The following is a 14,699-nucleotide window of genomic DNA, read 5'->3' as shown; positions in this document are numbered from 1 at the left end:
GAAAGCTCTGTGTTAGTCCACAATATCGCCGATAAATGAACCAATTCAGGCATACGGAGCAAGAAACACCCAGGCTCTCCATTCCGGCTCTCAATTTCAGACCTCCCAGGCTCTATCATAGATTAGGACAGTGTACACAGAAAATGATTTTCCCCTCGTCGTGTGGAAAGACCTTGCGGTCCCGGCATATAACCTCTCTGACCAGATCGCCCCTCCATCAATAAATGCACCCCGCTAAGACGGAACTTCGGCGCCAGCAACATAACCACGGCTTGTTTAGTTGAAGTAGTAGACCTCATCAAGAGTGCGGCCACGAATGTACCGAGGCTCGGTGCCCTTGACGTAGATGTCCTCGAAGAGGATTTTGGCAGTGGGCTCAGGAGGAGCCATGGCCTCCGCAGCGGCAACCTCCTCGTTCACATGGGCACGGGCAGCCTTGTCAATGCCCTTGACCTCCTCCTCCGTTGCGACGCCCCAGTTAATGATGCGCTGCTTGAGGCCGGCAATGGGGTCGTTGGTCGAACGCATGCGCTGAATCTCCTCACGGGTGCGGTAGGTAGTGCCGGGGTCGGACATGGAGTGACCACCATAGCGGTAGGTGACGTACTCAAGGACCAAGGGGCCGTTGCCCTCAACCGTCCACTGCTTGCCATACTGGACAGCAGCCTTGACAGCAAGGACATCCATGCCGTTGACCTTCAGACCGGGAATGTACTGGCCGCGCTTGTAGTAGTCGGTAAGAGCCGAAGAGCGAGCAGCAGACGTGCCCATGCCGTACTTGTTATCTACATGGTGTGTTGTCAGCAACAATTCCCAATAGCATCAGGTAAACAAACACCTACTCTCGCAGCCGAATAGAGCTGGAAGGTTCCAAAGCTTAGCCATGTTGAAAGCCTCAAAGACCTGGCCCTGGTTGCTGGCACCGTCACCATAAAGAATGACAGTGGCCTTCTTGCCGCCGGTGTATTTCTGGGCAAAAGCCAGACCAGCACCGACGGGAACTTGGGCACCGACAATACCGTTGCCGCCGTAGAAGCCCTTAGTGAACATGTGCATAGAGCCACCCTTTCCGTAGGCAATACCCTCACGGCGGCCAAGCAGCTCGCCGATGATTGAGCGGACGGTGCCGCCGCGCATGTAGGCGAAACCGTGGCACCGGTAGGAAGTGATCACGTCGTCGGTCTTCTCGATCGCATGCTCAACACCGACGGCCACAGCCTCTTGACCAACAGAAAGGTGGCAGAAGCCACGGATCTTCTTCTCCTTGTATAGCCTATCGGCAGCCATCTCCATTTGCCTGGACGCAAGCCTGTCAGCTCCCGCCTGTCGTCCTTGTGGATCCCTCATGGGGTTCTCTATTGTATGCATACCTGACCACGACCATGTCGTAGTACATCTGCTTGAGCTGCTTCTTGGTCACCTCCAGGGTGTAAGGCGGGGGATCGAGCTCATAGGTTTCGAAGCTTTCGTCGCTGAGCCTGATGGTGAAGGGCTCATCCTCGGACTAGACCGAACACTCACTGTTAGCCACGTGCTGACTAAATCAAAGCTCGAGGAAATTTCTCCAGGTTATCGCAGTTTGGAAATCTGGTGGTGCTGAATGGATGGCTGTGGTGATGCCCAAGCAATTTAACAAGCACACGAATGCACCACCCTCCTTATATTTTGTTTCTCGAGTTGTTTTACCTACCTCAGGGATGGTGCTTTTGTCGACTTGCGCCTGAGCTGCATTTGTGGTGACGCTCCGACGAGCAGCAATAGGAACCCGCTGGGAAGCGACGCGGATGGGCAGCGCAGCCCGCGATAACCGGACCGCTCGAGAAAACATTGTGCGGCGTTGTGGGAAAGGGTTGTTAAGGGGGTGGAGAAGAGAGCAGATGGATTGTGGAGGGGAAAGAAAAGGGAGGGGAACAACGAAAAGAAGAAGATGGAACTTGAATCAAGAGGTGTTTTTGTGTTGCAACGACTCGGACCCCCGAAACCGCAAAGTCTGATGGATGAGGAAGCTCGTCTCCCAGGAAGAAGGGCCGCCCAAGAATTTGGCGTTGGGGCAATGATGCTTGTTGAACGCAAGCTAAGCTGCTTTCAGCCAACGGACAAGGTTGGGGAGGGTGGCCCGGGCTCCATCGGACCTCCACTGGCCGATAGCTGTTTTCTGTTTTGACAGCAAATCGCATCTTGACAGCACCGTCAGGATCCAGTGACAGCACGGAGTGAACCGAGAAGTGGGTCTGCCAAGGGGCTATCTGCCAGTCGAGTGGGGGCACACACACTTTGCTGCTTCTCGATGAGATGAACGATGCTTTTGCATCATCATCGTGGTCGGTGTTTGCTTGAACAGTCAGAAAATATCCACGGCCTCAAAGAAAGCAGATCCCGAGGATAAGAGATCAGGCATTAAGAATATGCGAACATATACGTACAAGCACCGACAGGGTCTTGTGTACAACAACAGACCTAAACTAGCTAGCATGTCTTTGCGCCCGACATATGCAGGGTCTGCGTGATAAACCCAGGAGTCAATGCCGGCCTGCGCCTATAGAAACCGGGTCAGAAAGGTATGTCTTAACAGCTTTTCTGTCACTAAAAGCAACACCAAAGCACTCCGACTGTTTCCCACCTTCCTACCAATGCCGATATGCCTCCCTAGTACTCCGTACCGAGTCACCAAACCCACCCTGATGTGAAAGAAACGTAGAACGCCTTAATAATGCCACTCCATATCCCACCACCATGAAAACAACCCGGAGAATGCGCCGCCAAAGCCAGGTATTATTACCCTTTTGTATCTTCATCATGGCCATGGGTATCTAATCCCCCGTATGCCGATGCTGGTTTGGTGCTGTAGTAATCGAAATGCAAGCGTCTAGAGCCGCCGCTTTTGGGTATTCATGGTGTTAAAGAATAACTTGAAAGAGAAAGATAAGCCCGAAGCGGCCACGATCTCTGATTCCGAGGTCCGTGTAAATGCAGCGGCAGGCTGTGAGCTACTCGTGGAAGAAGGTCGGGTTGCTGGGCTGAAGCGGTGCTGTCGACGGGCCGGCGTCTGGCATCTCTACATCTTGGATGCCAATTCCCGGAGCACCGCCTCTATGCTGTGATGAAAAGGTTGCGCTCAAAGGTCTATCGGGAACTGGAGCGTCTAATTTCTTAGGGGAAAGGAAGGACCGCTCTTGAAGCATCTCCTCGGGAGGGGAGAAATCCCAGACCTAGACAGCCAATCAGCGACAAGTTCTTGATTTCTGGGTTGCGTTGAAACTTGACTGTACTAACCTCCATGATGGTACGGTTGTTCTTAAGGGCCATAGCAACACACTTTTCATCTTCGAAAGCAACACGCCAAACGGCGTCACATTGTGTGACCAGTTCGCGGACAGCCTGGCCAGTCTTGAGATCCCAAACCTTGACCCTGCCATCACTGCCACCGCTGACAACACGAGTGTCGTCAAACTGCAAGCTGGTGACGCTATTATCGTGGGCGGCAAGACGATGGATGGGGGCCATCTTCTCAAGGGACCAGATCCTCACGGAGCCATCGCTTCCGCCAGTTACCAGCGTGTTTCCACGCATCTGAAGCTGCCCAACAAGGGACGTATGACCCTGCAGAATTGCCTGGCACTCACTGAACAAGCGATTAGCTTAGTATTAACTTAATGTATCAAGCACATGCAACTTACCCAGTCCGGACGTTCCATATCCTGACGCTCGTGTCCAAGCTCCCGGTCGCCACTCTCTCACCATCGAAGGCGATGGCATAAATGTGGCTGTAATGTCCCTGGAGGGTATGGAGGCAACGACCCTCCGAGATACTCCAAACTTTGGCAGTAGCATCGTAGCTGCCAGAAACCACAATATCACCCTTGATCTCCAAGCAGCGGACACTGGCTTGGTGGCCAACAAGAACCTTCTTGCAAACGCCGGTCTTGATATCCCAGATCCTGAGGGTTGTGTCCCTAGATCCGGAGATTGCAGTGTTCGCGTCAGACATCTTAAGGCAGCGAACTGTAGAGGTGTGACCTCTAAGAGTATAAAGGCAGTTGCTAGAGACGTGTTAGCAATGAATGCGCGGAGAGATAAACAAGTTGATTAGCACATACCCAGTCGATAGATCCCAGACGCGGACATCGCGATCACAACCACCACTGACAAGAATGTCATCCCAGGGAACCATAGCCCAGACACCCATTACATGCCCCTGCAGTGTACGAAGGGGATTACCCTGTGTATCGAAAACGTGGATCTTGGCATTGTCGAGGGCGACGATGATGTACTTGGAAGTGAGATGCAGGCTTGTCACGACACCACCATCTTGAGTGATGTTACGTGAGATATTGCGGCCACCGGACCGCCAAGCAGCATCAACCAGGTATCTCTGCTTGAAATGGGACTTATAAGAGCGCTGTGCCCGACCGTTGTGAAGAGCAGAAGACGGGGAACCGCCCTTGCCATCGCGAAGATCGGAAATCCGTCTCTGATAGTCGTGCTTCACACAGAGATTCTTCCAAGTCATATCGTCACTCAGCAAGTCCCTCCATCTCCGCGAGACTTGAGACGCACGAGCGAGCACTTTGGGGTCATCAATGAAGGACAAAATCTGTATATTGATTAGCATAGAAAACAAAGCTCTAGCCAGAATCAAACCACACATACCCTAAGGCACAGCTCGTCTGGCAAAGTGGTAAATGGATCCTTCTTTAGCAAAGGGCTGACAAACTGGTGCACGAAGCTCAGTTGTTGGCTGGTGCAAATGCTGAGAAGATCAGAAAGAAGACGTGTCCTCTGACTGCCGTTTGCCTGCATGAAGTACTGCCTGACGCTCGACAGGAAGGCCTCCTCGTCCTCAGAACCACTGCTCCAGTTAAGTTTTGAGTGCGACGGGCCTGGAGAGGCCGCAGGGGTCGGTGGAGGTGGGGGTGAGCCGGTGACCTGGTCAAAGTCGGCAGCCGGCGTGCTCATGCTCGGCGTCGGGGGACCTCTGGGACGTTGTTGGCCCATCTTTACACTATGCGTGTTCAACGACAGTTCCTCGTTGAACACTGCTCCCCTCCTCTCAGAAAAACTTAGTGGTCGTTTGTACGGAGCCATAGTCCGTACGGGAACGCACGAGTGGCGAAAGGAAAGAGACTCGAGACTCGGTTATTTTTTTTTCCCCTTCGACCAAAAGGATCGGTTCGAGCACGCTCGAGCAACCAAAGCAAAGAGCTGATCGTAGTTGGGGAGTTGTTGATTTTGAAAGATTTCGAGGGATTGCCGGTTGTCTATGTTGTTGGTGTCTCTCCTCAGGTGCAGCCTGAAACAACAAATGTGCGGCACGAATTGGCAACTCTAACTTCACAAAGCAGCAAAGTGAACGAAATACAACTCGGCCACTGTAATTCCGATGTCGTCAAATGAGGATAGAGTGATCGAATAAAATAGGAAATGAGGGTATCTCGGGCGGTGAGCTGTGAGAAGCAGGATGTCGAGGATAGAGAGCAAGCGGCGACAATGCGCTGGTCGGACGGATCCGGGGAAAAGGGACGCTGACCGCAGAAAGGTGGTGTGTCGTAGCGGCTAGTCCATCCAGCAGCGCGTTGCGTGTTTACTGTAGCGTCAGTGATGTGTTTGCAGAGAAACGGTTTTCTAAACGTCGTCTAGGAAAACCCGACTACCTGGGCGCCGGCTGTAAGGGTTGGGTGAGAAGAAATACGAAGCGGGAAGGGGAGCCGCTTCCCTGAAATCCATGTCTAATGAGAGGAGCGGGCTGACGGGGGCCAAGGGAGAAGGCGACGCATGACGGAAGTACCCCTGTACCTTTGTTTTCGGCTGCAACTGCCCCACAAACAGCGCACTGAACCCGACAGCGTCCAGAGCGCCGCGCCGCAGCCGTGAATGGGGTCCCACACCCCACCCTACTTTCCACAACGCTCGCTCCATCCATGGACCGATCTCCACCAACTTGCCTGCACGCCACCCGCGAGTTGCTGTGACCGCCCCTCCTATACAACGCCAAGGTTAGTCAACTGGAGCCACGACAAAGCTGCTGGGCAGTTACCGACAGTTGGGTTCGAGCACAGAAAGCATATCGTCTCGCTGGTACAATGGCGCGCGCACACCACTTCTGGGTCTGCAACATGTGCGTGGGCAGCGTGGCCACCTTACAAACATCGGGATCGGCCATTGCTCTGGTACATGGCACATTGGGCAACCCCTTTGCTCTGACATCACCAGGCGCAATCACATCGGGGTCTTCTTTGACGTTGTCGGTTCTTGTCTAGCTGCTTCAACACTATCACACAACATTTTTAGAACTTGATACCTTGACTGCGGAGCACAGCAGGACAACGACAAATCCTCATGGCCTTGGCCTCGAGTCCTGTATCTCAGCAACCATGCCATATCTGGCAACTGCTTGATAGTCGAATCCCAAGGGCATCACATCGCCGCTTACGCTGTGCTGCCTCTTGTACGACAGCATCTGTTTGCCGTTTTCCTAGACAAGACGAAATTGAACAATATGTGCATATGCAAACTATAGATCCATAAGCATAAAAATTGAATTAAAGAATGCCAACGGCTTTCTTGAACCCTGGACCTGTGGCCGCCGGACACAAATTCGTGGGATAATAATGGAGCGAAGATTGGATGAAGGACGACGATCACTGTGTCTTATGCGGGGTCTCCCTTGATTCTCCCTGCCTTGACATGGACGACAGTTCGTTCCGTCCCCTAAGTGAACCACTAGATTGGAAAGCAGAAGGCGGATATGGAACAAGGTTTAGCTTATTGTTCTCAGAACAATTTCCTGGACTTCTAAAATACCCTATTGAAGCCCCAACCCCCTGGGGCCATTTCAGCAGTGCAAACCCTAGTGTTACCACACAGTATGGCAAAACTCACAAGCGTGTTGATAGGTTTACGTATGTTGAAGATGCCTGCCTAGTATTCGATCTTGCATAGGTATAAAGCGCTGTAAACTTGTTTACAGCCAAGGTAGGAAACGTACTGTATTACTGCAAATTCCCAAAGCGACCTTCTGCTGTGTAGGCATCTGACAAGTGTACCCTTTATTTGGCAAAATCTACGGGCCCCCACGCGATGACAAAGCCACCCAAACTATTTTCCTTTGCTTCTAAACTTCAAACACACAGTTCGAAGGCAGGATGTTGTTTGCCGGACGGATATCTCCCATGCAACTTCCCCCATTTTTTGGAGAAGATTTGTAGTTGGAGAAGGGGGCACAATGCAAGCATGTCGCGTCAGAAAAGCCGGAATCGCCGAGCTTATCCCCTCTTGACTTGTCCCACCACCGATTCTCGCGGTGGGCCTCCTCGCCATCAGCATCACAATGGTCGGAGGCGAGGAAGCATTGACAAACATTGGTATCGCTCTGGCAATAACCGTATCTATATTCAGCTTCGATCCGTAAACAATCTTCCTTTCTCCAAAGATATAAATGAGATGTGTCTTCCCCAGCCCAAAGCATTGAAACAACCGACTGCACCGTCAGGCCATGTCTGAAACAGCCCCACCATTCTGACCGTCTAGATAGAGGCAGCCCTCTCCGTTCCCGCTTGGGTCCTCTTGGACACAAGCAGGGCTCGGCCCGCCCACATCAAAAGTGGCATGTGAGCCTGCAACCATGCGGGACCGGTGGCGTCATCACCAAGGAGATAACTGCTTGGTGAGGAGGTGCCGTGGACCGCGCATTCGCAAACATAGACTTACAAGGAGGAGGATACGAGAGCGGTAGAAAAGCCGCCATACACGGAAACCATGGTGTGAAACAAATCGTTAAGAACTTAATCCGCCATGACCCCTTAAACGCCTTCATCATTTCCAGAATCACGGTTACTTTTGTCTCCGAGTCAAGGATTCGAGTCTAACCAAAACGCCCCGTCCCAATGTCTTCCAGAAACGGAATGAATGTAAGATACACTTCAGTTCAAGGTTAATGGTGGTGATGACCAAACCGGGTAAGGAGCGGCAGCATCATCCCTACGACAGTTGCCAGAGTGCCACGGAGATCTAATTTCCCTTGCCTCCTGTTGAACGAGCTGCTACTGTCCAAATATCCATTCAAGCTTGAGTGGTGATCATAGCTAGACCAGCTATTCTCTTCTTGCATCGCGTGCATAGCAACGTATCTAGGGATTATGTCAGAACCGGAGAAAGGCAGGTCGAGATGAGATGCAGATGTTCACTCACAAGAAGGTTCCAGCACTGAATAAAAGAAGCATTCCGGTCCACCAATGTGCCCCCTCGCCTTCGGCACTTTCATCTCCTAGAAGTGCAACAAAGAAATAGGTTGCCAGGGCTCCAATAGGGGCGGCCAGGCTAAACACCAGAAGGTGTACGCGTGCAGCACGTTTCGAAAGGCCTTGCTTCATTAGGACAGACGTCAACCCAAAGGCAGCCGGGGCTTTGTGGACCAGGATAGCGATGAAAATAATAAGCCCGACATTCCAATTGGCTGACGTGGCAGACGCTCCCATCGCAATACCATCCGCTGCTGCATGTATCACCAATCCTGTGGTAGTAGCCAGGCTGCGGGTTTGTCTTGGGGATGGCGTCAGCGAGCCCAAGAACCCGTCAGACTCCTCCTCTCCAGATTGTCCAGCAAGATTATCAAGGCTGACATGTCTGCTTGTTTGCGTCTGGAAAATCTCCGAGGCATGACGCGGTAGCCGATCGATGAGGAACATCAAGGCGAAACCGAGAACCAGGGCAAAGCCGATATGGAAAGCCGGGAGTTCAGGAGGAGGCGGAGGTGTCGACGGTGATACAGGCTCTTCAGCTCTCAGCACTCTACCTGAGGCTGGGGGCTTCGAGTGGACATGTTGAGGTTCTGGAGAGTGTATCCTATCTGCTGACAATGCTTCAATTCCCTCGGGCAGAATGACGATCAAACAACTGCCCACAAGCAAACCAGCACCAAGGGCAGCAATCAGCCTTAGTTGTGACTGCGAGAGTGAGAGGGACAATGGGAGTGCGCCAGCCAGAAACGAGCTGTTGAAAAGAATGGTAAGTCTATGTTATGGGCGTTGAGGATGTAGGAAATAAGGGAAGCAATTCACGACATACGCCACTGCCATGACCACCTAGTAATAGAGAGTGACAGTCAGCTTTGATGTTAAGGGATGCATCTACAGGCATGGAAATCGAAGCAGTGATGTGATATTCTGATGCCACACCCAATGCGATGGGTTAACACTCACCGAGGTCACGATAAGGAAGAACAAGCCGGCCATCGTGTCTGAAACTTGCTGCCGCACAGAAAGAAGGTCAATCAAGCCCCCTGTGCCAATTCATGGGCACAAATCAACAGGCACGGGCGGTGAGGGGGGCAACGGAAAGGTATCAGTGTCGTTGAACAGTGGACTGTGAAAGATCGAAACCCGAGAGGATACATCAACCATCCGGTCGGCGCCCTGTTGCAGACCCTTGCTGGGCCCTGGTCATGCTGGAGCTCCACAGTTTGCAGCCTTTACCCGCTGCCTTTACCCGAATCAGTTTAGCCCGATCTTGTGGAAAGCTTGGCGCGGACTTCTAATTAACGGGAACCTTCCTCACCGCGACGTGACCGCGTTTGGTCGCGACTTTTGCAAACTCGCAACTTCATTGCCGCCTCACGCGCCGTTCCCAACATTGCACTCTACGGAGACATCTCCTTACACACTTCATCGCAGAAAATAGTTTTTGAGATTTTCAGAAAAAGCAAAGAAAACGATGTCGGAAGAAGCTTGTAAGTTGATCAATTCCACCGGCAGCTCACCAGACCAACCAAGTGCGCAAAGCTAATAACGATCAATCGTAGGGTCTATGCCGAGCAACGATGCGATAGTTTTGTCGCTTGTTGCTCCGACGCCGAATGGCCTTAAGACAGTTGGCCATAGCTTCCACCCCAAGTTCACCTACTCGATTTTCGGCGAAGCTGAAGAGATATTCGGCTACCAGAACCTCCAGATCCAGTTGCGGTGGCACGCCAGTGATCTACGGCCAAATCTTTCCATCTCCTACAGCAAGAAATTTCAGGCGGTGGGCGACACAGAGCCTGTGGATATTGAGGGAGCGCTTCGGGAGTTTCTTCCAGATTCTGCATTCCAGAAGAAGAGCGATTGGGAGAAGGCAATGAGCAACGTCCCGCAAGACTGGACACCTCCAGGCAAGCTGATCAGGACATTTACTGCTCCCAATGGCACATTCGAAGTTTGGAAAGGAAATCTAGCCGATCCTGCAGTGGCACAGCTTTTGAATCGAGTCCAAATCCTTGTCCCGCTTTTCATTGAAGGCGGTACCAAGATCAACACTGATGAGCCTGATGCGGACAGGTGGACCGTTTTCTTCCTCTACCAAAAGAAAGAGTTGACCGATTCTTGCTGTACAAACCCATACGTCTTTGTCGGCTACTGCACCGTCTACCGCTTCTTCCATTTTCAGCCTCCCTCACCACCGGCTACGCCCTCCGAGACTAAGTTGGAGGAGATGGATCAGGTTCTCCGCAAAGGCGATTTCGATCTAAACTTACTCCCCTGCCGGTCGCGCATCTCTCAGTTCCTCGTCATTCCACCTTTCCAACAAAGGGGCATTGGCACGCGCCTATATAGTATCATCTTCCAGGATTACATCCAACATCCTCAGACAGTTGAGATCACGGTTGAAGACCCCAATGAAGCCTTTGACGACCTTCGTGACGTTGCTGACCTGCACTATTTGCGGCGCATGCCCGAGTTCCGGGCGCTGCATTTAAACACAGGTATCGTTCTATCCAAGAACGGTCCCGCCCCGAATAATATCGTCGATAAGACCGCATATGATGCGGTGCGCGCAAAGGCCAAGATCACCCCGCGCCAGTTCGCCCGTCTTGTTGAGATGCACCTTATGTCGCAGTTACCTGAGACTGTGCGCCCGGGAATAGGCGTTGAAGAGGACAATGCTAGAGGCAAAGGCAAGGCGAAGGTGAAGATGCCAACACCAGAAGACAAGCACGCATACCGGCTTTGGCGTCTACTTGTCAAGAAGCGGCTGTACAAGCACAACAAGGATGCTCTTAGCGAGTTGGATGTTGAGGACCGAGTCCAGAAACTTGACGACACGGTGTCAAGCGTCGAGTTTGACTATGCCCGGCTTCTGGTCAAGGCAGAGGACCAGGCTGAGAACTTTGAAGAGATTCTGCCTGCTCAGCCGGCCGATGGGTTCAAGGAAAAGGACAAGGCTGTGACTAACGGGTCACCTGCCACGAACGGCACTGGGAAGCGGAAGGCTGACGAGGACAGGGCTGTAGAAATGGCCAGCAAAAGGGCAAGGGTTGAAGATGCTGATGACGAGTAGTTTAATGGTTTGCTTACGGTCATTACCCTAGTTAAGGAGAACGAGGAGATTAATACGGATTAGTTCAGGCGTATTTTTGAGTTTTTTGTAATCGGATTCGAGATTTGTACAGCCTATGGCGTTTGGTGGGAACATCTCCAGACATACTGGCATCTTCCCGCAGGAACGACTCTGCAACAAAAAGTTTATGACAAAATTGCGATAACGTCACCGCATCAGGGTATCCGAGTAGTCTTCGCAAATCCCATAATCAGGATTACCATGCGATCTTCCAATGCCTTGCTCTCGCGCCAATTTATTGATAGTTGTTCGTCGGGAACCTCGTCCCGTTCACGCCCTGAACGCCTTGGCCCAGCTGGCTAGCTACCACGGTCGCCTCGCGAACCGCCCTGGCCACGGTGCCTCTGACTCTACCCTCCTCTAGAACCAACAGGCCGCCAATCGTGCAGCCACCCGGAGTGCTAACCTTGTCTCTAAGCAACGCAGGATGATCTCCATTCAATACGAGTGCCGCAGCGCCCTTCATAGTTTGCGCAGCCATGCGCTGGGCCTCAGCACGCGGCAGACCCATGGCAACAGCGCCATCGATAGCAGCCTCCATGACCAGCGCAAAGAAGGCCGGGCCAGACCCGCACAGCGCAGTGCACACATCCATAGTCGATGGCGGCAGATAGACAACGTCGCCGATGCGCTTGAAGATCCAGGTCACCAGGCCCATGGTGTCCGGGTCAAGCGGGGGGTTGGTGATACCGATGACCGTCATGCTCTCGCGGATGAGGGCTGCGGTGTTGGGCATGGCGCGGACGATGCGGCAAGGAGGGTCGAGAGGGGCACCACCATTGGCAGCAACAAGGTGAGCCTCAATCTGGGACTCCGTCACGCCGGCCAGGATGCTGATCAGGAGCTTGCCCTGAAGCGCAAAGGCCATGCCAGGCTCAGAGAGTATTTCCTTTGCCATGTAGGGCTTGCAGGCAAGGAGAACGATATCGGCTTCCTGAGCAGCGGCGACGTTGGCATTTTGGACGATCGAAACAGCGGAAGCGTGAGCCTGGAAAGTGGCCTTGAGCTTCTTGGTTGTCTCGGGGCGGCGCACACAGGCGATGAATCGCCTGGGCAGCCGAGTAGTCGGGGCGGTTTCATAGAGAGGGGTCGAGGTTCCTGAAGACTCCTTGCTGGAATCTTGCATCTCATCGAGGGAGGTGAGGATGCCAGAAAGGATAGCGATACCCATTGTACCTGAAGAAGTGTAAGTCAACATCAGTGCATTGAAGGTGTCCTCAAGCGAGGAGGATGCGTACCACAGCCGATTACGGCCATAGTCAACTCCGAAGAGTTGTTGCCAGACGGAGCAGGACTCATGTTTGTTGGCGGTAACGGTTTACTAGATGTGTTGACTTAGAAAAGGGTGAGCCGATGTTCGGAGGGAGGAGCAGCTATTTGTGGTGTAAGTGACTGTGACGATGGGAAGATTGAAAGATTCCCCACGGATGTTGAGTGGATATACTGATAAGACATTGAATTGCTGGAAAATTCAAAATTTTAGCCCCATGTAAGGCAAGGGAAACCAAGACACTAAATACAAAATTCATAAACCTTCAAGTTTAGACTTTAACACCATCCTTGATTTAAGCTCAAACATAATTTTGCCATCTCTTGAAAACACAATCTCAAAAAAAAGTCAGTAACATCGACTTGCCACCATATGCCCCCTGGGACACCCCGCTATATCATTCTCACCGCCTTCCTGATGAAAACTAGCGCCATTTGTGGGCCAGCAAGCCAAGCCCAGGTTGTTAACCTCCAGCCTCGAACAGCGCGGTGACAAATAGCTTTGCCGGCAGTGAACCTTGTGGTTCAAGAACCCGGGTCACGTCCATCAACTGCTGATCAAATCTCAATTGCTAAAGAATGCTTGAGGCCGGCAGCCATAGCACACTCTAGGTGTGAAATAGATGACCAAGGATACAAGGCAGAATGACATTCCCTCCAATACGGCTTCTCGTCCAGAGCACAGTTATAAAACACCAGAAATCCCAACCACAACAAACCTTTAGCCTCAGACAAACCCATTACTTTCATCAAAATGGCGGATCCCTTCGAAGTGCGCATGCGCTTCACCCACCATTTGCGCCAGCTTAATGCATCGGTGACATCGGCGCAGAAGGCTGCCCAGTATGCCTTGAAGTATCGAGATATGGCTGAGGATTTGCACTCGTGCATCTTGGAACAGCTTGAGAGGGTAGGTACTTGACTAAACTCCAGCCTCTCATCTGGGACAATGGCCATCGTAATGCTTAGCCTTTAGAATCAAACTGAGCTGACATTTTAAATCAAATAGAACAATATGAATATGAGAGCCAATATCATGTATTTCATCGAGCACTTCCTCGACATGGCTCACAGGGACGGCCATCATGAATATGTCGGCATGATGCAACGCGACATTATCCGTGTCGTGGATGCTGTCGCTCCAGATGATGGGTCTGGTGCAGCCAATATCAAGGTTGTCCGAAAGGTAAGAGGTTTCTCACTTAGGTGTCAGTCGAATCGAAGACTTAACGCAGAGCTGACTTTTTCACAGGTGCTTCATGCACTTCAAAGCAAGTCCTTCCTGGATGCCCAAGTCGTGTCCCAGATTGAAGAGGTTCTCAAAGAGCGCGATGCCTCAGCCCAAGATATCAACCTCCTCTCTTCTCCACCGGAGGCCAGCGATGAAAATGGCGCTTCATCCCGCAGCCACGGTCATTCATCACATCATCATCATCACAGGCGAGGCGCACACCATCGTGGCCCGCCGAAGCTCGACAAGAGGCAGATCGAGCAACGCATCGAAGAAGATCGCGAGCGCCACAAACGACAACGTGAAAATATCTGGGCTATTCCTCCCGGAGAGGATGCTGAACTGCAGAAGCTATGGGAAGAGACGAGTGATCTGGGTGAGGATGACCACCGCATGGGTGAGGAGGAGTATGCCGAGTGGAAGAGCCAAATGAAAGCAGCTAAATGTGTGCATCAGAGGGAAGCAGAGAGAAATGGGACCTATTCTTAAAAAGGAATAATTCAGCGGCCGATAGGCGATTGATAATTCTGCATGGTTTGGCGTTTTACACGGTTGCTCTGGCTCTGGAGGAAACCGCGTGAAAATAGGGGTTTTATTTTGGGCGTTCAGGGTCTGGGATCTTAACGAGTCATTGACCATCTTCTTTGCTAAGTTCGCAATAGGACTCATGTACACAAGTTATCAAACACATCGATGCGGAGAGTTGGCTGGTATATCTCAAGTTGCCTATAATGTTACATGCTCTTTTATACATGCAGCGGAGAACCGTGATAGATCCCAGTCCAACCCGGCCTGACCTTTGGTCCTCCTGCCTGCGTCTATCTGTCCA

General features: G+C 52.0%; 6 protein-coding genes across 6 annotated transcripts; 2 read left to right on the top strand and 4 right to left on the bottom strand.

Moving 5' to 3' along the window:
• Nucleotides 1-276: 276 nt before the first annotated feature.
• On the bottom strand, nucleotides 277-1,828 carry CTHT_0069820 (pyruvate dehydrogenase-like protein; the record flags this gene model as incomplete). Its single annotated transcript, XM_006697197.1, has 4 exons — nucleotides 277-785; nucleotides 843-1,297; nucleotides 1,371-1,504; nucleotides 1,691-1,828. The coding sequence occupies 4 exons, from the start codon at nucleotides 1,826-1,828 to the stop codon at nucleotides 277-279; spliced, it is 1,236 nt and encodes a 411-aa protein (XP_006697260.1).
• A 1,159-nt stretch (nucleotides 1,829-2,987) lies between these two features.
• Nucleotides 2,988-4,995, bottom strand: CTHT_0069810 (uncharacterized protein; the record flags this gene model as incomplete). The annotated part of the gene is made up of 5 exons (XM_006697196.1): nucleotides 2,988-3,209; nucleotides 3,274-3,622; nucleotides 3,678-4,040; nucleotides 4,098-4,594; nucleotides 4,651-4,995. The coding sequence occupies 5 exons, from the start codon at nucleotides 4,993-4,995 to the stop codon at nucleotides 2,988-2,990; spliced, it is 1,776 nt and encodes a 591-aa protein (XP_006697259.1).
• Nucleotides 4,996-8,183: 3,188 nt separating this feature from the next.
• On the bottom strand, nucleotides 8,184-9,230 carry CTHT_0069800 (putative metal ion transmembrane transporter protein; the record flags this gene model as incomplete). The annotated part of the gene is made up of 3 exons (XM_006697195.1): nucleotides 8,184-8,988; nucleotides 9,064-9,080; nucleotides 9,198-9,230. The coding sequence occupies 3 exons, from the start codon at nucleotides 9,228-9,230 to the stop codon at nucleotides 8,184-8,186; spliced, it is 855 nt and encodes a 284-aa protein (XP_006697258.1).
• A 478-nt stretch (nucleotides 9,231-9,708) lies between these two features.
• Nucleotides 9,709-11,310, top strand: CTHT_0069790 (uncharacterized protein; the record flags this gene model as incomplete). Its single annotated transcript, XM_006697194.1, has 2 exons — nucleotides 9,709-9,724; nucleotides 9,797-11,310. 2 exons carry the CDS (start codon nucleotides 9,709-9,711, stop codon nucleotides 11,308-11,310), a joined length of 1,530 nt encoding a protein of 509 aa, XP_006697257.1.
• A 295-nt stretch (nucleotides 11,311-11,605) lies between these two features.
• Nucleotides 11,606-12,669, bottom strand: CTHT_0069780 (pyrroline-5-carboxylate reductase-like protein; the record flags this gene model as incomplete). Its single annotated transcript, XM_006697193.1, has 2 exons — nucleotides 11,606-12,546; nucleotides 12,609-12,669. 2 exons carry the CDS (start codon nucleotides 12,667-12,669, stop codon nucleotides 11,606-11,608), a joined length of 1,002 nt encoding a protein of 333 aa, XP_006697256.1.
• A 724-nt stretch (nucleotides 12,670-13,393) lies between these two features.
• On the top strand, nucleotides 13,394-14,359 carry CTHT_0069770 (uncharacterized protein; the record flags this gene model as incomplete). Its single annotated transcript, XM_006697192.1, has 3 exons — nucleotides 13,394-13,549; nucleotides 13,649-13,825; nucleotides 13,892-14,359. 3 exons carry the CDS (start codon nucleotides 13,394-13,396, stop codon nucleotides 14,357-14,359), a joined length of 801 nt encoding a protein of 266 aa, XP_006697255.1.
• Nucleotides 14,360-14,699: the final 340 nt, after the last annotated feature.

This window comes from Thermochaetoides thermophila (genome assembly GCF_000221225.1).
Source record: "Thermochaetoides thermophila DSM 1495 unplaced genomic scaffold scf7180000011822, whole genome shotgun sequence".
NCBI classification, from domain to species: domain Eukaryota; kingdom Fungi; phylum Ascomycota; class Sordariomycetes; order Sordariales; family Chaetomiaceae; genus Thermochaetoides; species Thermochaetoides thermophila.
This window is presented reverse-complemented; position numbering and strand designations above follow the sequence as displayed.